Consider the following 24,754-nt stretch of genomic DNA (forward strand, 5'->3'; position numbering starts at 1 on the left):
GGATTTCTTTGAGTTTATCATTAACTTCAACAAGTCTGGGGAAAATAGAAAGAATGATTCACTAGCCATAATTTCAAATACACTTATAAGGATCTTCTATTAGTTATCTGTTACGTTTTCTAACGTAAATGTTCCCTAACTTGAATTGTTGTTATACGGACGATTGGTTCATAATGTTATTTATTTTTATTTTTTTTTTTTTTTAAACCCAACTATGGTGATCAACTTGACCTGTCGACACATTGCACTATTACTCTTACACGGGTAGTGAGGAACACGTAAGGGCGTTCCCTGGTCCCAGGTCTTGAACGGCGACAATAAATCATGTTTTTAGAAAAGAAGTTTTTCGTGCTGGAAAGACCCCATAAGCGGGGATGTATTGGAGTTATATGAGTCACGGTTTTTGTGTGTTTTGGGCTTTGTGTCACCTTCACGTGGAATACCGAGGATCTCGTTCTTCGTATTCGTTAAATTAATGTCTAAGGGAGAATCACGCGCACAAGTTAAAATTAAAAGTCCGTCCACCGTGAATCTTCCATCATTCCCTGTGGCTAACCTCCTTGTGTGTGTTTTTGTGTGTGTGGGGGGGGGGGGGGGTGGTGCTTCCACTCCCCACCCGCCATATTTTTGAAAAAAATGATTATAATGGTTCATTCTGGCGCAATTTTGGATAGTTTAAACATATGCTAGACTAGTAGTGGTCTGCTTGTAGTGTCTGACAAAGTACTCCATTAGTGCAATGAAAGAGCTTTATTTCAGCACTGCTCACAGCAAGACAAGATCAACAAATTGACCTTTTGGAGTATCAAGGCCCCTGCAATACAAGACTGGCTGAAAATGTGTGTGGAATTGGGGACTGCAACTTTATGATCCGACAGCATGTATTGTAATCAGAAGACCTGTGTTAATGTTTATGTTTTTTTTTTTTTTTACTGAAAAACAAAACTACGAAGTTCAAATTGCAGCATGTTCATTCTGCTATTTTCAATAGTAAATACACCACAGCAAGCACAGTGACATATTTTAGATATTTGTAATAGCACAATGTGGAGAGCTAAATTTAGTGAATTACAGTATTCTGAAAACCCTGTTAGTGTATGCTTTTTATGACAAAATGTATGCAAGTATCAGTTTAGTAGATGCTAGGTATTTGCTATGGTATGCATTTTTGGTATTGACTAGGAAGTGAGGTATTTTACACCTATTACACTTTTGTTTTAAATCACAAAGCAATTCATTCTGTTTTGAGGATTACTCGATACACAATGAATTACTTTGATAAGATTTTCCTCTGGTGTGAAGAACGGTAGCAGATGGCACTCTCCCTAGGGCAGTGGTTTTCAAACGTATTCTTCGCGGACCACCAGATGATGGATTTTTTTATTTATTTATTTTTTAAATCTCGATGGACCACAAAATAAACCGTATAGCTTACTGAAAAATAAGAGCACAGGAAAATATCACTAATATTAAAAGAACCGTTTGCCTTCCTTTGTTTTAATGTGCTGGGTGGGCCTGTTTCTGTGGGCAAAGTTATTTTAAAATTGGGGTTTTAAAAAAAGGTTCTACTTTACTTTTAATAACACAGATTTACTGAGAAAAAAAAAAAAAAAAAAAAAAAGATTCTATGCTTCAGTGTGTAATTCTGCTGGTCTAGAGTAGGCTATTAAATTGTGTTATGTTAGCCTCCATACTGGTCTCATTGCTCCGTAAACAGTGCCAGCATAAACCGCAATGATAGCCTGTTAGTGACCAAGTGTTTAAAAATGCCATTAATGTTTTGTAATGTGAAATAGTCAACTTTTCCTTTGCCTCCTTTTCTGTATCTTTTCATTATCAACAAAAATACATGACTGGCATTTTTAAATGCTTGGTCACTAACAAGGCTTAATGGGTTATGTCAGCTCTGTTCACACAGAGATTGAGACCAGCACGGAGGCTTCATTCACTTTAATTACAATAAATGGAAACATTGAAAACCACCAGTTCAGTGTTTACAACAAATAGAACCTTGTTTGGGAAGAACTATTTTCCTCCAAAGTGGAAGGATATATAACAAATCTTTCCTTTTTTTTATTGTATCTGTTTTATAAGCGTGATAACACACTCCAGGAATTGTGTGCTGTGTTGCATTAACAGCTTTGTTAGCTGAAGGCATTCAGCTTCACTTCATGCCTCCAACCCAAATACTGCCTTAAGTCAATGTGATGCAGCGCACGCCATGTCATGTGTTATCCCTCACTTTACAAATTGCTGTGTGGAGTGCACATGAGCACAATGCACGAAAACTACCTCGTAAAGAATACATTTTAGACACTCCAAACTACTATATGATGGAGAGTTTAGACCTTTTTTTTTAACTTGGATATATTCTCCATGTATGCATTTTCTTCCTGCTTCTGTAGCTGACTTTTTAAGGTCTACCATTTTGGGTTTGCAGTGGGATCTAAACTATGCTGCCGCTTCCTTTCAGTAATTATGTAAGCTTTCAAAGGACCAACTGAAGGGGGCCACCAGTGGTCCGTGGACCATAGATTGTGAACCACTGCTTTAGGGTATTACGTTTAGTGTGAAACGATATTACAAACACACAGAATTCCCAAAATTCAATTTGGATGCAACTCACTTTTGTCTTAGGTTTGAAGTTTCTCTCTTCTCTTCCACTAAAGTCCTTTCAGCAGCTCGTGCATTAAGCTGTTGAAAATAAAGTCAAAATGGTTAGTATTACGCCATTTTACCATTAAGAAATATTAATTTAAAATGAAATTACAAACGTTTAAGTATTCAATTATTTCTAGTCATAGTGTTTGTCTAAATTAAGTAATTGTGTTTAATTGATATGGATGGCATTTAACACTTACCCAGTTTTCATGTGCTTTCTTTTCATAAGATGCAATCTTAAAAAAATAAAAATAAAAAAATAAATTGGTAAGCCAGTCAAAAAAACGTAGATAAATTGCAAGCAATAGGTCAAAAGCAAGTAAACCACAATTCATTTCAATTAGTCTTTTTTTTTTTTTTTTTTTTTTTACAGATTACCAATAAAAATGTGTATTTCTCAGAAATACATTGGACAACAAGTGACCATTTTAGCTACATAGTAGAATTGTATCCCGAGTTGGATCTGTACAACTGTCAAGAAAAAAACTAAACAAACAAAAAAAAACACACCTTCTGAAACAAACATACCTGAATTTTATAAAAGCGGTCTGTTTTTTGTAATTCCTCCCCGATTTCTTGAATTCTTTGCTTGTAAATCTTTAATTCTTCTCGTGCTTGCACAGCCTTGCTATCGACTTCAGATAGTTTCTGCTCCTTTTCACGACGCTCATACTCTTCCTGTGTTAGTTTTCTGTAAAGAAGGAAGCATTCTCCTATCATTCCCTAATAAGTGTTGCAAATATAATACACATCTGTAGTTATCCCATTACATACTGTTTAAGTGTCTGTAGTCCTTTTTAAATGTAACAAACTGAGGCTGACGTTAAACAGTATAGGGCCCTATTTACTGTATAAAACGATTGTGATGCTGTTTAAACAAATCAAGGGTATCCTTCAAGGGGGTCAAATATAATTTGCAACAGTTAGGCAATGAATTGAACCACTGTCCTCTCCCAACAATTTACCAGCAGACAGCTGCTTGAATACTCACTGCTGGAGTGCATTCTCTTTCTGTTGGTACAACTTATCCATGATGTCCAGTTTCTGTTCCATGGTCTTGAATTCAATTTCGAGATGGGACTTCTCGCTTTTCAAAGAAGCATGACCATGCTCCAGCTTTTGTATTTGCTCTGAAAAACAGTCTGGATTTAAATACTATTCTAGAATGGGTTTAGAGTAGAAACATTCAGCATGAACAAATATACAAGCTACCTTCCAGTTGGTGTCTGGAATTTTCTTCAGCCAGTAGTTTTGCCTTATATCGGTCTCGTTCTCCTTCAACAATTGTCAGAGTTGTCTTTATCTATATAAAAAGATAAATGTAAAAAAAAAAAATCACATGTATTATGAAAAATAGATTACAGCTGGAATCCTAATTATAAAACAATTACCACAAATCTTATACTAGCTAAACTCAGGAAGTCAAATATTTTGATTGTGAAACTATGTCTATTAAACAAAATAATAATAATAATAATAATAATAATAATAATAATAATAATAATAATAATAATAATAATAATAATAATAATTTCTGCCCTGATCATATTCAAACTTCAGTTTCCAACGATTCCAAGACAGTGTTAGTACGTTTACACTTACAACTTCCTGGCTCAGAGTCGATCAGCTTAGAAGATTATCATTTGAGCCACCCGTTTACACTTGAGCACAGGCCTGAGACGGTTTTGGCCCAGTCTGCGCAGGCATAACCCCTGAACTGTAATGCGCGCCTGATGACGTCATATCAAATCACCCCTTTTTCCCCTATGTGACTTTCAATTGTGTCCGTTCTCCCCCAGCACTCAAGGTTATTTACCACATACTAACAATGCATCATGGTACTGTTGATGATACTATTTAAAATACAGATCAAAAGATTTCCTTGTAGGGGGTGAATTCAGTCCTTTGTTTAAAAGTAAAGTGCTTTTGGACCTGAAGCTAGTGCTTTATATATACATATCTAGGGTTATCAGATTTCCAGAAAAAAAAAAAACGAGGACTATATTTCTTTCTTCAATTCACGGACGCCATAGCAACTCTGAAGCCGTTAAAATAACAGTATATAACAGCACAATCATAATTTAATTACCAAATTAAACACAGTGCATTTATTGCAGATCATAACAACTTGAATTAAAACACAGCGCATAAGATTGTTTATTTTATATTGAATGGCACCAACTCACCCAACAAATCACTCTGCAGTTAAAACTTGCTGAACACATCGATACGGTTTTGTACGACAAATGTGAATACAACAGCAAACTGGGAAGACTTAACAATTGTACTGTTTCTGACTGGGACAAAAAATGAAGGCTAAAACACTTACAATGACACATTTAAAACATAAAGCCTGCACATTTAAATTGATTAAAACGTCCACAAGCTTGCAGCTTTATTTTTCAAATTGTATAACTGTTAGTGCTGTGGTGTACATAATTAAACAAGCACTACCTGCAGAAAAGCACAGTGCTTTTAAACAAAAGACTGTATCCACTGTGTGAAGGAAACCTTTCATTTTCTTAGCAACTTTACTGTAATGACTTGTTTAATTCTAGATGGATACCCATAAAAACCAAACATTTCTTCATATTGATAGGTATCAAAATACGATCACAGGCTACGTTTGTAGATGTGTGAAAAGTATTATTTCTAACCAAGTTTTATGGCAAGTAGGCTTGTTTCACTTTTATCCCACATGAATTATAAAATGTTTTTTCACATTATAAAACTCTCTCAGCATTCTGTCAAATACATTTTTGGTTGTTATCAGAGTAAGAATGCCAACTTCCTGTTTCTGTTGTCTGTGCCTGTTTGATGTTGACAATGGGGGCGTTGCCCATGAGTGTATGGGGACCACTGCATTCACAGTAAACCAAAAAACAGACCATTACAAAAAAAAAAAAAAAAAGACCCAAGCCGTCTCGGTCAGTCTAAAAGTGGCTCGTGTAAACAGGGGATGTGTGTTGTCCACAGCAAATAGTGAACCAATAATATGTAACTGTAGATACAAACCTTTGGTCAAAAAAATGGCAACATAAGAAGTGCATCCTTAACTAGACAATGTATAGTAAGTTACTGTACAAAATGTATCTGGTTTATTTTGTTAGAATACATCAATACTAAAGAGACAATTGAGTAGTAGACATTTATTGGTCAATGAAAGAAAGTCAGACTTACCCGTCACACGTCCATCATCTGTTTTATCTTGTTCTTCATGGCATCATTCTTTTTACCTGAAAGTAATTTTGATTTAAAATTGTGCATATTGTAAAACACTAATTTACTACATAAATTGGACATGTTTTTACAATATAGACCTATAGGAATGTTAACATAGTCAAACAAATCACCTTGAGTTTCTTCATTGGACTTGGCATCTCCTTTCTGCAACTCCACAGTCTCACATTTAGCTTCGGTTTCAAGCTGTCTTAACTCAGTAATGCAATCGGACAAAACCTACAAAAATAAAATATACAACTTAACAGCCGGAAACACACAATGTAAGCACTGGAATATGCAAGATGCTGTATGGAAGTACCATACATAAACTACCCTTGAACAAGAGTCACTGGAGAGGGTAAGAGGAGTGCTGCATTTTTATACTTAATTTTCATTCAGCAGTATTATTTTTACAGTTTCCATACACTTTCAACCTATAAACCTCGAAAAACATTTGTGCGATACACCAATACATTTATTCAACCACAAATGTAATTTACACTGGCACATTTGTAATAAGATGAAAGTAACTGTCAGCACAAGGAGGTGCCCATTAAATTCACCCATATTTTTTACTAAAAAAGAAACTTCCTGTTAATTAGACAAATGGTTCATGGCAACGTCTTTATTCATTTATTTTGTGACAGATGGGTGGCATTTCTTTTTACAAGTATTAAATCTATAAGTGTTGAGGCTTTATTTACCTCATGTGGAATAGCTCCTATTCAAGTCATTTTAAACAAATACAAGTAAGGGTTTCTGAGACCTAGAGGCATTCATGTGAAAACCTTCATGTGAAAACTATCCAACCACAGTATCATTATACAGTGCTTACAGAAAGTCTACACCCCCTTTCAAAATGTTCACCTTTTGTTGCCTTATAGCCTGGAATTAAAATGTATTAAATTATTTTTTTTTTTTTTTCATTTATCTACACATCCTACCCCACAACTTCCAAGTGAAAAAAAAAATTCTAGATTCTAGACATTTGTAGAAAATTAATTAAGAATAAAAACTGAAACAGCTTGGTTGGATAAGTGTCCACCCCCCTTGTAATAGCAATCCTAAATTAGCTCAGGTGTAACCAATCGCCTTCAAAATCACACACCAAGTTAAGTGGCCTCCATCTGTGTTAAATTGTAGTGATTCGCATGATTTCCAAGCTGTAATTGCTGTCAAAGGTGCTTCCACCAAGTATTAACTCAGGGGGGTGGAGACTTATCCAATTATGATCTTTCAGTTTTGTATTTTTAATATATATTTTTTTCTCAATAAAAACTTTTTTCCCCTTAACAGTGTGGAGTATGGTGTGTAGATAAGTGGAAAAAATCCTAATTTAAATGCATGAAACTCTGAGGCACTGACAACAAAATGTGAAAAAAAGTTCAAGGGGGTGTAGACTTTCTATAGGCACTGTATATTGATTGTCAGTTCATATTTCAAATATAATTAGGGCTTCTGATTTTCTGTTTTAACCAAGAAAAATGAAAACGGTGCATATGCAACAAACACCAGAACAAAAACGCTGGAAATAGTTACTCAGTATGTTGACATGATCCCTTTCCCCGTGAACAAAATAAATAAAATACAGTAACCTATGAAAAAAAAAAAAAAAAAAACACAATGGCAGTCCCTCTTTTCTGACTTGCATCTCACATTGATTCGTTCTGAATACTTAAACCCACCCCAACTACTGAGTGACAGCAAATTCCTACATTTCTATTGGAGGATTGTAACACTACTTGTGAACTTTAAAACAAGATTACAATTACTAGAGTGGAGGATTGTTCTCTCGCAAGATTTAAAGCTATTGCAATTCCATAGGGAGTAGTTACATGCTCATTGAACTTAAAGAATTGCAAATTGTGGCAAAATGTAAAAAAAAATGCCTAAACACACAAAAACCCCAGAAGAATGTGCCTGTGACCATAAGGATTTAGTTGTGGAAGACAGAAAAGGAAAGAAGGTGCATGAAGTTTGCAAGTACTGTCGAGTTAACACATGTTGTGACAAGAAAAAAAATTCTGTAGAATTTCATGCAGTATATAAAAAGCAAAAGCCCCGAAAAAAAGAAAATAACGATTTACATAAAAGTTAAATAGCTAAAAATAAGCACCGAAAAAAATGAAAAATGAATAAAAACCGAACAGAAGCCCTAAATATAATTTAACGAATGTCTGTTCCAAGTTTCATCATAATTGGGATGTACTGTGGAAGCTAAAAAGTAATGAGCACCTAACTACATTTTTCAGAATGGAAATAATGTTAGGTAGAGCATAAAAAAGACACACCTTTATTTCATTGTCTTTACGTGCAATAGTGTCTTCTGAATCTTTCTGACTCTTCTGGAGTGTTTTCATTTGCTCAGAAAGTTCTCTGTATTGCTCTTCCCAGCTTCTGGCCTCTTTCAATAGCTGAAATTGGGGGAAACAAATATGAATTCATTAACACAATTCACAATCACTGTGCAAAGAAATGCATTAAAATTAGTAACTTAATGCATTTGCTCCTGTATCTAGATACTTACATTTTTGTTACTGTCTTTTAAAGTGTTGTTTTCTTTCAACACAGATTGCAGTTCAGCTTTTACTGCTGCTTCTTTTAGTCTGGCCTCTTCCAAACAAGTTTGTACCTAAATCACAAAGCGTAACAGTCAGATAGAAATAGTGGTTCTTGGTCAAATTGAACTTTGATTAGTTCTGGGCAGCAGTAACCAGTACATACTATATTGTGTTTAAAAGGCTACAAGCAATGCAAGGCAAGAGTTTATTAATCACCAAAAGTGAATACAAAATTTGTAATTAAAATTAAACACGTTTTGCAACTTACCTTTGACAGTTCAGCACTCTTAGAATTAATTAAACTCTGAAGCTTCTTGAATGACTTTTGAGTGTCAGACAACTGGAAAAAAAAAAAAAAAAAAAAAACCACACACATTACTACAGTATTTAAAAAAAAAAAAAATCATACAAATTAGCATAAAGCATAGTCCACCATTGACTCAGTCATCTTAGAGGTTTTCATTAACTAATTTAGAGAAAATAATACAAAAAGAAAAAAAGACTATTCTTAGACTCTCAGTCATAAAAGGTTTTGAAAGCATTGCATAGACCCCGTTCACACCACTGTGCTGGCCCAATGCTGCCACATATTTAGTTCTGCAACCCCTTTAATATTTGCGGTTTAAGGCACCTTTGTGCGTTCACATATGTGACTAAAAAACAGGCCTAAAAATGTGGCAAATTGTTTTGTTTTGTTTTTTTAATGGAACGATGCACTCAGAATGGAAGAGCTACCAGGATATACAGTAATCCTTGATTTGTAGCACATGTTTCTTATTAATATATATTTTTTTCAATGCAGCACAGTAGCAATTTTATATACAATCACATTATTCTCTCAAGAACACGAAGGTATTTAGAACGCAGGAAAGACCTACTTGCAATTGTTGACAGATATAAACATTTATTTTTGTAATGGATACTTCACTCAGATTGCAAATGACTAACAGATTGTCAATTTTTTATGTACATTCACAAGACAAGACTGACCACCTAATACTACTGCTCCCTCCTAAGGAAAGACACGACATTAAATAATCATTAAATAATGATTCAATAACCGGTTAAACCTGGGATCATTTTATACAAAAATAAACATATTTAACATTCATTCCATTTATAATAAACATTTATGTATTTTACATTACACATGTTTCTTCTCAGTTATACGTATTTGTTTAACCTGCATGAATACTGTCTTTGTTTACAAACACGATCGTTAAACTAAACAAAGACTAAACATCAGTATTACCCCTTCTCTTGGAAGATTATTAAACATATGGGTATAACAAAACCCTTGTTCCACATGTAGCTACAGCAACTTCAGTAAGGGAAATGCCCTAAACCAAAGACAGCAATACATCGTCATACATCAGACACACTTTGCTCAACATGCTCAATACATAACAAACTACTGCTCTATCACCAGCAGAACAACATTAACAATAATAATCACAACAGGTATTGAAATATTACAGTGTAAATACAATTTTTTACACTTTCCAATTCTAAGCAATTTACAAGCTTACCAGTGCCATTAATCAATAAAGACAAATATATATATATAGACAAGAAAAGAAATATAATTTTTAGATATCATAGTAAAACTTGAAGGTTCAATTGAGACTGACCTCTTCTATAAACCTACTGACATGCACCAGTATTTACACATGTCCTCTGCACATCCAATACACACTAAAAGGGCAATCCCAAAGGGTCTAGGAATAAGAATACGAAGAATATGCTCTAAAGAAAGTGACTATGTAAAACAAAGACATGTATTAAAAACAAATCTTAAAAAAAGAGGATACAAAGAAAGAATTATAGAGACAGAGTTAAGAAAAGTGGATAAACTAAAAAGAGATGATCTACTAGATTATAAAAATAGAGATAAAAAGGTCAAGAGAGTCCCATTAGTAATGACGTACTCTAAACTTTTGCCCAATATTTCTAAGATAGTTTGGAAACACTTGCGGATTCTACATAATTCAGAAAAATTGAAAAAAGCATTTAAGGCCCCAGTTGTAGCATTCAAAAGAGAAGCTAATTTAGGTGATATTCTAGTTCACAGTAAACATAAAAGAATAATTGACAGAATAGGTTCTACAAATACTTGCACTAGTACATGTAAAGTTTGTAAATACATGGACAAAAGTAAAAATATAATTAAACATAAGAACAACACATATCCACTAAATACTAATATCTACTGTAAAAATAGCAATGTTGTTTATGGAATAGCCTGTGAAAAATGTGATGAAATAAAATATGTTGGAGAGAATGGAACAACTTTATATAAAAGAATTCAGAAACACCTTTCATTAATTGGAAATAAAAGAAATGAATGAACCAATAGTACAGCACTTCACCAGTCAAGGACATGACATAAATGATGTAAAGTTTGTAGTATTAGAACAGCTAAAATTAGACAATGCGACATATAGAAGAATAAAAGAAAGTAAATGGATAAATAGACTGAACACAATTATGCCAGCGGAGACTCAACAGAAAAGAATAAACTAACTAATTAAAATAAATATCTCAAAGTTAAAAATAACTAAATAGAAAAAATTAATTCAAAAGTTGTGCATGCTGATGCGCTGGGGAGACCATATCAAGGCTGATCCTCAGAGCCAGCATTGCATGATAATATAAATATAAGTTTATATAAAATAATGTTAATTAGAATTAATATAGATTTAAAAGATATAAGTAAAAGTGATGTCACATATAGAACACCATTACATCATGTAAGAATAAATCATGGATTTGAATATAAACAATAACAAGTAGTTGTCATGCCGTCAAACACCTATAAATACCTCCAATGTTTTGATTCAAACACAGGCTCCCTTGAGAAAGATATGTACAACATATCGAAACGTTGGGCAGCTGGCTCTTTGAGCTAATTATATATATATATATATATATATATATATATATATATATAATATATATATATATATATATAAAGTAATAGAAAAAATCATGTTAATTCAACTTGGAGTTAGTCTTCGTCATCTAGGTGGCTATTGTCAAATAGAGCTGCAGCATTATCCTGCCTGACTGTTGTGAGACACTGGCACAGAAAAGAATCCCAAATTGGGTGTTTACCTTTCCTTGTAAACCTTGCTGCATGAAGTACAAAAAAAGCACATTACCAGACGTGAAATTCATCCTTGCCAAACTCGTTGATCCGATCTTCAGGGTTGATTGTTACTGTTTTTGGCATCTTTGAACAGCTCTGGATATTGACTGAAGTAAACTGAAGCCTCATTCAACACTGAACTTGAATACCGGAAGCAGTTTTATTACACAGGTTTGTTTACGTAAATTTAAAGCAACGTTACCTGTGTTAAGGTTTATATATGATATGTGTATTGAATTGGTTATTATCAAACAAACAGAAAAAGCCTTTCATGTGTTTTGCCCTCCCCAAATGTAAAACCAAAAAATCTCCAACATCATAGAAATTCTGTGTTTTTCCGTGTTATCATAAAAAAATCAAATTGGTAATGTGACATGAAAAGGAGGCGTAAGTCTGCTTTGCATTCATATATATGTAAAGGCTGGCCCTGATCTTGGATTGCAGGCCCTGGGCCACATCGAAACAGCGTCCTAAATCTAGGCCCGCCCTGAGCTGTATACATGACGCCCTATATGGTCGGGTCAGTCCCGATTTCCTAGCAAATGTCCCATGTCCCGATACATAGGAAGAAAGTCCCGATATTTACCCATACAAATAAAATAAATCTTTTAATCTGCACATTATAGTTAGCGAAATCCACACAATGTACAAAGTGTGGCCGACATATCTACTGATCACTAACTTATACAAAGGTAAGAACGCTTCATTATGTCTGTTTTTGCTGTTATGATGGTCGTGTCGTGTTGAGTTGTGGGGGATACGTCTATTATTTGATAGAGTGTTTTTTGCGTATGACCCCCCTACCCCGGAGGTAGTTTCCAAATGTTGGCAAGTAAAACAAAAAAGACCATTTTAGTTCGGTGGACAAAAGTTTCTGCAATGGGTCTTCCTTATTGTCTACCGAGTTGTTTATTTAGGGTTATTACTTTCAGTTTCTGGCGAGAAGGTTCTCAGCCAGTCTGCTTGGAGGCTTTCAGATAGCGGATATATAAAAAATATGATACTGCTTACTCTTTCTTCTTGATGCAGGTTCTTTCTCCTTTCTTCTTCTACAGCAGACTGCAGTGTCCTGAGCTTTTCCATCAGGTTTTCATTATTTTTTTGTAAAGCTTTAAATGCTTCCTTTTAAAGTGAAAGAGAAAACAAATGGTAAACTACCACATCAATTCATGTGCAGCGTTTAACATACATTGAGACATTGCTTTATTACCTGAAGTTTTTCATTTTCATGGGCAGAAGAGGATTTTGTTTTCTCAGACTCCACTAACTGCTGTTCACTTTCCTTAATCTAAAATTTCAAAGTAAAACAAATAAAATATAAAACGTAAAACATGTGTTTTTCTTGTTGATTGTAGCTGCTAGTCTCAGGGGGCAACCTTACAGCTACAGATTTATTATACAATGATTGTATCAACAGATTACTTTTGGTAAATGTGCTGTAAAATAATAATTTATGTAAACTTTTCAAGAAACAATATGTATGGTCTAAGTGTAACAAGTGCATTATTTTCAATATTATTTTCAAAGGTAAAGATTCAATGAAAAGTGTGCTTACCTTCTGTTTCAATTCTGATATTTTTTCAAGAACTTCACATTTTTCTTCAAATAACTGCAGAACTCTTTCCCCCAGTTGCTTTTCTGTCACTAAAATAATAATAAACATGGCAGTTAGAAACTTTAAACCCAGTATATAGAATACAAATTGTAATATTTATTTACAAGCATATTCATTTGTTTCTTTCTTTTCAGAAAACAGAAATTTTAAAAGAAAAAAAAATGTAACTACTGAATTTTTTCCACATTAAAAAAAATAATACATCAAGTTTTAAAACAAACAAACACTCCCTGTGATGGCTCTGGGATGCAATAACATGTACACACAGACTGGTGCGTTAGCATATTAAAAACAAGCAATCTCAAGCTTCACATTGGTTTTCATATATAACAGTAAGATAAGGTTACTTACATAGGTATGTCCTATTCTTTATCTAAAAGAAAAGGGAAAAAAAAACATTGTAAAAATAAAACACACAGTAAAACCTACACCAACAAAATTAAGGTGCAACTTGCTAAATCCAAGAACAGGTTTCTCTTTATTTTTTTCTAAACTAGTACAAACAGAATAATTTATTCCACTACCTGACTGGCTAACCCTTTTAAAAAGAGCTATATATATATATATATATATATATATATTTTGAATAAACTTACTACAAGGAGGGTCCTCCAGAGGAGAATTATGACTGTCAAGCATCCCACGAGAAAGGTTATAATCACTGGCTCCCACGGCACACCGTAAAAACTGGGCCCTGGTTGCCAGTCCTCAGGCAGGGCAGCTACCAACTGAAATAAATAAATAAATCTTCAAAACTGCAGGGTACCATACAACAGGTCTCTCATTTCACGCTATTTAGTTGCAACACTACCAGAAAGTCTGAAACACCGGCTTTACCTACTAGAACATAGTTATATATGAGACAGAGAGACTTTTTTGGAGGAATAAAATGGTTTGCTCAAGTCATAACACCAAGAAATTAAAAAGTGTTTACTGTATTAACAAAATCAGAAGATAAAACTGAGATTCTTCCTGCCATGTCACTTCAGATCTACGCAAATATATCCCAAGGTTCTGATTGGATTTTATTTTGAAAATGGACTGTACCCCCAAATAATCTGAACAGATCATAAAAACATAAACATGCACATTGCATCCTCCTCCATTTAACTTGTGCAACAATGTAACCCTGGATTTATTTTATGTTATTCTGCAACCAGTCACTGAAACAATCTGGAACACACTGTGCTGCTTTTTGATCAAATAATAATTTCATCAATTAATCTAGACATAATGCAATTTTAAAATAGCAGCAAAGATTAAAAACAAACAATGCCACTTTATATAGATAGGATTGATAGCTACTTTTTTCACTTTTTAAAATACACTTATCCAATAACAAATGAAAAACAGAAATAGATATAGAGACAGATATAGAAAAAAAAAATAAACCACCACAACACTTTAATTTACCCTCCCAAGAAGACAAAAAAAAAATGGTCTAGTTTGTACAAATATACACTTACAAATCTGACGTGAGTTATGTAGTGAATTGTGAAAAGCAACCAAAAGGGCTATACTACTGTATTGCTCGAACGGTGCAGTGAACTTATATTACAGTCAAGGAAATTGAAACACAAACATTTTATTCAAGTGTGGAAAAAAATGCGATGCGATTAACGGACTACACTGTATAAGACTATTTTTGCAAGCTCTAAAAATCAGGTGAAATAAAGTAGTAGATAGATTTGAAGGGCAACGCCTAAAAAACTAACGTCATTTAATTTAGCCCCATATAATTTAATGCGATTAACTGTTATAGTACTAGTAACAACAATTTTAAAATACATTTTGTTAGCAAACTACTGTGCAGCTTAAATTCTGTCTGCGGGCTTTGGAGAAAACGCCCACTAAATAATCAAGCAAGTTTACTTACATTAATTACTGTCCTAACCAAAAATGCGTAAAAACCTAAAGATATTCCTTCTTCAAAGTCTTCTTGCTCTAAATTATCCATATCGAAAACTGGATGACAGGTGGAATTAAACCACAGGTATGCGATTTTACACTAAAAATACACTAAAAAACAGTGTATTTAAATACCGACATTGGTACGACATATTAGTAATCGGAATTATTTCTATTAATAAAATAAAAACGGCCTCTCAGGCCTCGATGTTATTTTTTAAATATCAAAAAAAAAAAAAAAAATAGGATTAAAACACATCAAGATTTAAGATGACAAATGTGAATATCAAAGAATAATGACGTTAATAATTAACGTTAGTTAATTAGATTTGAAAATATAATCGATAATAAATGGTTACAGAGAAGCAGTGTTTCTCTTCAAGTTTACAGATCTAGCTCTACAATGAACTTCTCTCCCTAGCACGTCAATAATGCCTGACCTTTACTGACCACCACAACGTCACAATAGCTGAGGACAACATACATCGCTTCCATAGCGACACCTAAACGTGGCTGAAAAATAAATAGATGAAACTACAATATATAAAAACATGTTTAATTACCTCAATATTATTTTAAACAATATTTTAACTACTGAGCCCAATAAGGAGTGAATTGAAAAGAGTTAGAACCAAGTTTAAAATTCAAAAGCCAACACCTGCCTGTCAGAGTTTTAAAAGTTAGTTACCTACTCTGTGTATAATATACTGTGCCTATAGAAAGTCTACACCCCCCTTTCAAAATGTTCACCTTTTGTTGCCTTATAGCCTGGAATTAAAATGCATTAAAGTAGTTTTTTTTTTTTTTTTTTTTTCATTTTCCCTACACATCCTACCACACAACTTCCAAGTGAAAAAAAAATATTCTAGAAATTTGTAGAAAATTAATTAAAAATAAAAACTGAAATAGCTTGGTTGGATAAGTGTCCACCCCCTTGTAATAGCAATCCAAAATTAGCTCAGGTGTAACCCATCATCTTCAAAATCACACACAGTGTTAAGTGGCCGCAAACTGTGCTAAATTGTAGTGATTTATCCAATTATGATCTTTCATTTTAGTATTTTAAATTTTTCCCAATAAAAGCTTTTTGCCCCTTAACAGTATGGGAAAAAACATCCTCATTTAAATGCATGAAACTCTGAGGCACTGACACAACAAAATGTGAAAAAAGTTCAAGAGGGTGTAGACTTTCTATAAACACTGTATATTTATATATATATAATACATATATGATTATATATATATATATATATATATATATATATATATATATATATATATATATATATATATATATATATAATACTGCAGTAGTGACGTTAACTCGGCATATACGTCTACAAGATTACTTGACCTTTGACCCATATTTGACTCCAGTATATCCTGACCAAAAAATGACTCGTTTTAAATCATAAGACAACACCCACAATTCGTGGTTTTTAGGCACTTTTTAACAAATCTGTCTCTGTGAAGATTTATAATCATCATCCAAGAACGACAGTAACAACCAAGCAAATGAGACAGATAATATTTGACTCTGACAGTGACTAAAAAATAAAAAAGCATACCTCATTTTAACCATTTCCTTAAAAATATGTTATTGTTTGGTGTTCAGTATCTACCCAGTTTAAATCCACCATTCCTGAATTATCAAGATAATTAAATTTAAGATTCTTTAATACTGACTTAATGAATAAAAATAATAACATAAATTAAATTCACTTGCAATGTGAACCATATCACCTTTTTATTTTCTTTTTTTATCACACATAATATCCATGTTTTATAAAAAATAATAGACTGGCTTCAGCGAGTTAAAGGAAAATAATTCCATCTCGGGTTTCTGTGACAGTTTACAAACTACTCAACCTAACAGTCTCATAGTTTATGACGTCACATAAACCCGAGATGGAATTATTTTCCTTTAACTCACTGAAGCCCATCCATCCATCCATCCATCCATCTATGAGTACGGCACGGGTATCCGAAAACCCATGTACCCGTCAGGTTTTAAATTACCCGGCCCAAACCCGGGTCTCTTTTTACAACCCAGGTATTAATTATTAATTTGTCAATTTAAAGAAAATGTGACAATGCAGTTGTATGTGGGGGCCTCCAGCCGGCGTAATAAAGACCACATTAAAGCAAGCTTTGTATTAGCAGCAAGTACACCTCATAATAACAGCGTGATTATTCTTCCCAGGAACAAAATCGAAATGAAAACATCATACCAACATACTTTAAGTCAGTGATAACTCTTACTTATCCATTAATAATAACAATAATAACAACAACAGCTGTGTGGCTTCCAATACAGAAGCTTTATCTACAGTTATGATGCAGAGATAGTTTCTTACTAAAAAAGGTAAAATAAGTAAACAAATAACTAATGTACTGTGAGCGGTGCTCCCCAGAAAACAGACAGAAAACCATAAAGAATTTGATTTTAATGAAGTAGATTTACTAAGAAAATGCATACGCACTACAAGATGCATAAGGTGCCAAGTAGAAAAATTAAATCAGCATTAGAAAAACAATCATAATGCTTTGCTTGGATGCCATGTTAATGTAAGACATTTTTACATTATCAGATCTGGAGGACTGCACTTTTAAGTTTGGTTTTGGACTATTGGGTTTGCCAAAGGGAGAATAATGTTAGAAAAACCATATGTGACAAAAACAGGTAAACAGGAAAAGTGATAGAAAGAGAAAGAGCAGCAAGACATACTCCTTGCATATACTTTTGTTTTGTGTAAACTACGCTGTGTTCTGATTGAGAAAATAAATAAAACCTCTATTACTGGAACCATTGCATCGCCATGAATCAATACAAGTACAACGTTAAATTAACAACAACTGAATATGGCCAATAGATGTCGCAAAGGATCCAGTGTATGAATCACATTTAACATAACTATACAAACTGAGATTTTGTTATTATTATTTCAATGTTTCCACTACTGAAAAAGGCTACTCAAGTCTACAGAGCAAGAGACTTTTTTTTTCATTCTTTAAATCATTACCTGAAAAAGATCCGGTTATCCAGGTATTTTTCACGGCAGATACCTGGTTCCTGATTTTCTACCCGTGCTGACCTCTATATACACAAACACACATACACAATTGTAGTCAAAACACATAATTATGAGAAAAATCTTTTTTGTAGCAAGTTTTGCTTTTGTGGTGGAGGAAAAAAAAAGTTACAAGAAATAGATGTCATACCCTGACAAGGAAAATTACTACAACCCACAAAAAAGATCTGACCAAATTCAATGTGAAAAATGTGCAAAATCAGATAGGAGGCACTTTTTCACGGCACCGTGTGTGTGTGTGTATATATATATATATATATATATATATATATATATATATATATATATATATATATATATATATATATATATATATACAACATACACACACACACACACACATTCATATACAAGGCTTGAACATTGTTCTTTTCAAATAAATAATGTAATGTTAACACCACTGTAGTAGAAAAAAGTATTTAGTTTAAATGTAATATGTGTTGGGGTGCCCCGCCCCTATATATATATATATATATATATATATATATATCCCGTGCACTAATACAATGTGGAGCTATGTAGCATGAGTGTTGGCAAAATGTAGATTTGTATTTAGTTCCAGGGATTGTACACTGCATTTGCAGATTAAAGTGGGTATTAAATGGAGCACAGGGAGCACAATTTGTTCACATGCAGATGTACCGAGATTCCAAGTGAATGACTGATTAGCAATCGAGTCTCAGTACAGCTGCATAAAAGATGCAGTGTTTCTCTCACTCTGGGTTGGGTGTACAGGGAGGAGGTAAGGGAGAGAGGAGAAAAATTACAATCTAAAACTAACAATTGCTATGCGTACGGGAACACCAGCGTGATACTTGTTTGCTCCATGTCCGTGTGTTTGTTTTGGCTACTGTGCCGTTTTATTTTACTTTCATTTCACTCGCTGTGCTGTGCGTCTCACACATTTAGCTCATTAGTAGTGTGTGTGAGTGTGTGTGTCTAGTTTTATAATCCTGTTGCATCTTACTGTAGTTTAGTAACTGTCCAATGTATCTCCAGATGCTGGACCTGATGGTGGACTATGTCTATCTTGTGGAATGACTATTACTAATTTTCTCCGGTCTGGTACTCTGAGTGGTAAATGATGGCATGAAACTGAACATTAGAAGCCAGTCTTTGAATAGAATGCCAAATAATTTCACTGACTTCAGTACAATTTACCTTGTTAGCATATTCAGATGTAATAAAAGGGCGATAAAAGTATAGCTCAGATTTGTTAAGTAATGGATTGAAAATGAAATTATAATAATGGATCAGTAAAATGGAAAGATTAAAAATTAGGAGTTATCTATACTGTATATACTGTCACCAGCTACACCGATTGAGTTAGGTTGAACGTTCAGGGCATTTTTATATACAGTATCTGTACATACCAGTAAGAAAAATAACTTTTGATCATTCATGAAAACATAAAGCAGCATAAAAACCTGTGTATTCTTCCAAATTTCTTAGAATTGTAATTACTTACTAACACTTGAAGGAAATATATTCATTGTTATAAATGTTAAGCTTGTGAAACAAATAGTACCAGAGAGAAGCAATGTGTGTATATGCAGCAACTGACAATTCATCACTCAGGTATTACCTTGGAGTGTTCCCTTGCAAGGTGTCAGTCCATTTAAAATTCTGAATGAAGTGCAGCTTGTTTTCTTGTGCTATACCATCCAGAGAAAGTATGAAGCCTGTAGGACAATACATAGTTTAGAAACCTTTTAGGAGCTGGATTTATACTGAACTTATGCTGACAGAGAGAGAGAGAGAGAGAGAGAGAGAGAGAGAGAGAGAGAGAGAGAGAGAGAGAGAGAGAGAGAGAGAGAGAGAGAGAGAGAGAGAAAGGATTCCCTGGTTGGTTTAGAAATTATTTAGTTTAAATCGACATGCAGAGCAATGCACTGTAAAGGTCATTGTTGGGTCTCTAGCACTGAAGGGTTACCAAATTCAGGGTCAGAAACTCACGCTTGCCCGAGGCGAATTAAATCTGATGAGGACTAGTTGATGTCAGTGTCTCAGTAGTCCTTTTTGCGAGTACTTAAAACAAATGTGCACATATACTCTCACGCATTCACAGACTTGCATTACAAATATGCAGAAAAAGTCGATTTTGTAATGGGATGTAGCAGTAGTGAATAAGCATTCATAATGCTTACAAAACAGTCACTCAGAACTGAAGCCTCCCTTCAACTTTCCTGCAATGCCAATCGAACTTCTTGACATTTTACATTTGTGGCCTCATTTTAAAACTAATAATTAAACAAATGCCACAATGAATACTATCAATGCTTAAAACATAATAACACAATATATTCATAATAAAGTTCAGTTCTTACCTTTAAACAACAGTAACACATTTAAAGTTTGGGACTCGCTGTCTGTACCTTGGGGTTTACATTATCGTCAGCATATTTTAAGTGACATTACTTTTTAAAAACACATTTCTCTTATAACAATACAATCAGTTTGTTTGAAAACCAGGCTTTAATCACCGATAACAGGTGCATAAGTGGCAATTCCGCGAGCGCTCTGGGACTCACCAATGCAGGGGAGAAATAAGGTCCCGCTTATTACAAATAAATTACATGTTATGTCAAACTATAGTGTGGATGCCTCACAGTCCGATCTGCTTTTAAAAAGTAAAACATTCACTGGGAGTTCTGACAAAACGGAAGGTGATCCTTCACATATTCAAATCCATTTATATAAAGTCCCCCAGCTTTCTTGAAGATATCTGCGTTTCCCTTTGTTTCTTTTGTATTTGTTATTCTATCATTAGTAATAGTATCCAACCTAGTAGATTCAGTGTCCGTCAGTTGTGGCAAATTCTACTGTACTTGCTGAAGCGGTTTTCTCCCACTGCAAATTAAAAAAAAATAAAATACTGTATGTAGCCACCTAACTAAAAATTTCATCCCGAGGGTTACAGTGAAACGTTCCTCCTTTAAATTAGGATAGTGAAGACCGCATTTCTACATGAATTATTATAGGTAGTAAATTCACATTTATTTAAATCACTCACTATAAGCACCAATTCCACAAACCTGCCAGCATTTTTGAAAATAGCAACACATGTAAAAAACAATAAAATAAACATTGTATCTGTGTCATCGGTGCCAATTTCAGAAGGAGCTTCGTGGTCGGCAAGGTGAGAGAATTTTTTCCTGTCACCCGTCTGGTGCTGTCGGTGTCAGTTTCTCAGCACACAGTACAGTAGTCACTCAGTAACGATGTACAAACAGGTGATTGATCGATTTGTAGGAGCGTTTGCTAAGGTGCCTTTGTATGTATTATAAGGTGTTTATTTTTTAGAAGCCGATTTTCAGGGACCACAACTTGTTGTGGATTACAACTTGGACACTTCACATTAGGACTAGCAAGTTTCAGAAGGTACCACAATATTGTTAGCATCTAACCCTACAAATTGCTCCTGGGAAACGTGGCTTGTGCTAGCAGAAAAACGTGCAAATAAAATTTTTACTTCTATGTAACGCCTTATGATAATTTGTGCATCAATACAATGATGACAACCAAGACTTTGATGGACATTATTTAAAGGAAAACTGTAAATTTCCTTTTCTCTCAATCTGGTTGAATCAAGTAATCAAATCAGATCTGAATTAGAAGTGGATAGCATAAGCATTTAGAAACTTAATTCTAGCATCACCACCACCAAATGAGCATTTGCAAGGTATCGGTGACTAACCTTGTAGAAGTGAGAAGTATGCATCTGTAGCATTTTTCATCATTTCAGCATTAGCGGTGACATCTGTTAACAGTTCTAACAGCCGTGCTCGTGCTGACTTCAGGTCACTAGAATTAAAACAATGTAATTCCAAAATATAATTCTAAAAGAAATATATAACACTTCAGCCAAGATACCAGATTTCATCTACAAAATAACGCAACCTAGGAAAATTTAATATACGATACATTTTTACAAAAAACTATGACGAAACATTACAACAATGATATAAAATACAAGCAAAATCCTACAATAATCACCACTTAAAAAAGGCATAAACCCTAATAGATTGTTCTCATAGTATCATTTTACAAAACAATCTAGAGAGAAAGTTCACTGATGCTCAAAAGTCTGGAAGCAACATGATTTTGAAAAATGGATTTCTACAATGGTGACTCACAGGCTTATTGGAGAAATCTAGTCTTGTCATTTACCATTCTATTAATTGGGGCCCAAACGAAGAACAAAAATCCCACTCATACATTATGCATTGGCAGTAAATAGATGACAATGTGGGTACACGTCAATTGTAAAACAACTTGCTCACTAAATATTCTTGCCATTCTCCAAGAGAGGACGGTTATCTACTCAGAGTTACCAAGATATTTAGTAGGCAAGAGGTCTTAACAGGTAATAATGGCTATCCCCCAGTCACCCTGTGATATTTGCTGTTTAGTTTACATAAATATTGGTATCTGGGGGGACAGTCTGCCACAAAAGCAAGGACTTACTTGCATATCTTATTAGCACCAGTACTTGCAGCTACTCCATACAGACTGAAGGAAACAGGCGCAGTGGCCTTCAAAGGATTTCTGTGAAACCAATGCGTCATGGCCTGGAACAGCTGCAGTATTTCTTCTTCTAGTTGAGTGAAAAGTATGCTTTAATAGAGGGAAATACAGATTTAAATGTAATCTCTTTAAAATAATCTCCATCCAAAGGAAGACAGAAAACAATATTAGTATACAGATCATCCTCAGTTTCTACCCTGTTCATAGTTCCACAATATAATGCAAAATAAATAAATATATTCTAAGCCAGGTACATTTACAACAAGCGTGTCTGTTAACTAACTTGCTAGGAGGCTGTGTGGTCCAGTGGTTAAAGAAAAGGGCTTGTAACTAATATTCACTTAACCTCCCCGTGTTTCATATTTTGGGCAAGACTAGTTGTAAGTGACTCTTCAGCTGATGCAAAGTTCACACATCCTAGTCTGTCTAAGATGCCTTTGATAAAGGTGTCTGCTAAATAAACAAATAATACATAGTTTTGAATTCTGACCTTGTTTAAAGTTACCATATTCCGTTTTTAATTTTACGGGTATAAGATTCTTTACCCTTCGCCCCCACCTTCCACTTTCTCATTTTAAAGTAGTCAACAGTTATAAATGTCATCTACAAAGTAGGTTATGGTTCAAGAAAACAAAAGAAGATTTCAAAACGTTTTGAAAAGGGCAAAACATGAACTATTAGTTCACAGCGTATGTTAGTGGTTGGTATAAAACAAACACTTGTCTGCCATAAACTGTAATCAGGTGACAGGAGAAAAAAGAACATCATCTATTTATTTAGTGATAACTCAAAAAGTAAAAGTTGCTAAACTTAAAGATTTGTTTGCTGTTTGTTGTTTAAATGTTTAATTAAAATCTCAAATCCCTGCTAGTTTGGAAGTAGTTGACCCAGGCCTGTGTTTGCTTTTCATGTCAAATAAAGTTAAAATATAACAAACACATACTTACACTACTTCACTTCAGACTATAAAACCATTAACAACGAATATATATATATATATATATATATATATATATATATATATATATATATATATATATATATAATATATATATATATATATATATACAATGGCGTTTTGTCTTGTGTAAAATACAAGTTATATATCTAATTCATAATGTTAGTAAAGCCAGAAATCAGATAAAAACATTAAAACAAAAATCTCAACCTTCTTCCTGGGTTTCTCCAGTAAAGAACGTCCTGCAAGCACTTTACTGTTACTTGATTGGGTAGTTTTCAGTGAGGTAATCTGTTAAAACCCTGATTGGAGAATCCCACCGTCCATCCCACGCCCCCATGGTTTTAGCTGTATTTACTGTTGTAGGTTGCGCCCCTGGAATTGGGGCTGTCTTTACGAAGGTACCATCAAATGTTCCTGTTAGGACACTGCATTCTGATTAGTTATCATATTATTGTTAATAAAACAATTAATAATCCTCTCCCAACATTGAAACCCTAAATCTAAGGTCAGTATCTTATACTGCAGCCATTACATATCTACAAAAAGGATATTGCTGCTCTAGAAAGAATGTAAAGAAGAGCGATCAGAATTATTCAGAGTTTAAAAGACATGTCATATGCAGACAGGCTAAAAGAATTGAATTTATTCAGTCTTGAACAAAGAAGACTACGTGGCGATCTGATACAAGCATTCAAAATTCTAAAAGGTATTCACAATGTCGACCCAAGGGATTTTTTTAATGTGAAAAAAGAAACAAGGACCAGGGGTCACAAATGAAGATTAGATAAAGGGGCATTCAGAACAGAAAATAGGAGGCACTTTTTTACACAGAGAATTTTGAGGGTCTGGAACCAACTCCCCAGTAATGTTGTTGAAGCTGACACCCTGGGATCCTTCAAGAAGCTGCTTGATGAGATTTTGGGAACATTAAGCTACTAACAACCAAATGAGCAATATGGGCCGAATGGCCTCCTCCCGTTTGTAAACTTGCTTATGTTCTTAAGTAGTTCATGATTGGCAGTGAATAAGCATTTTTGTTACTTAAAAAAAAAAGTGAGC

General features: G+C 34.0%; 1 protein-coding gene across 1 annotated transcript; it reads right to left on the minus strand.

Annotated features, from left to right (window-relative positions):
- Positions 1-2,626: 2,626 nt before the first annotated feature.
- Positions 2,627-22,790, minus strand: LOC121311931 (transport and Golgi organization protein 1 homolog; the record flags this gene model as incomplete). The annotated part of the gene is made up of 17 exons (XM_041244043.1): positions 22,675-22,790; positions 21,905-22,011; positions 19,793-19,889; positions 14,255-14,265; positions 13,148-13,236; positions 12,803-12,880; positions 12,604-12,714; positions 8,713-8,784; positions 8,411-8,515; positions 8,175-8,297; positions 6,015-6,120; positions 5,851-5,897; positions 3,874-3,964; positions 3,653-3,791; positions 3,190-3,352; positions 2,862-2,897; positions 2,627-2,694 (listed from the first exon to the last, which is right to left on the minus strand). Coding segments are annotated over exons 1-17 (1,544 nt in total), but the record flags the coding sequence as incomplete, so codon positions are not given.
- Between the last annotated feature and the right edge of the window lie 1,964 nt (positions 22,791-24,754).

This window comes from Polyodon spathula, unplaced genomic scaffold, assembly GCF_017654505.1.
Source record: "Polyodon spathula isolate WHYD16114869_AA unplaced genomic scaffold, ASM1765450v1 scaffolds_3379, whole genome shotgun sequence".
Taxonomy (NCBI): domain Eukaryota; kingdom Metazoa; phylum Chordata; class Actinopteri; order Acipenseriformes; family Polyodontidae; genus Polyodon; species Polyodon spathula.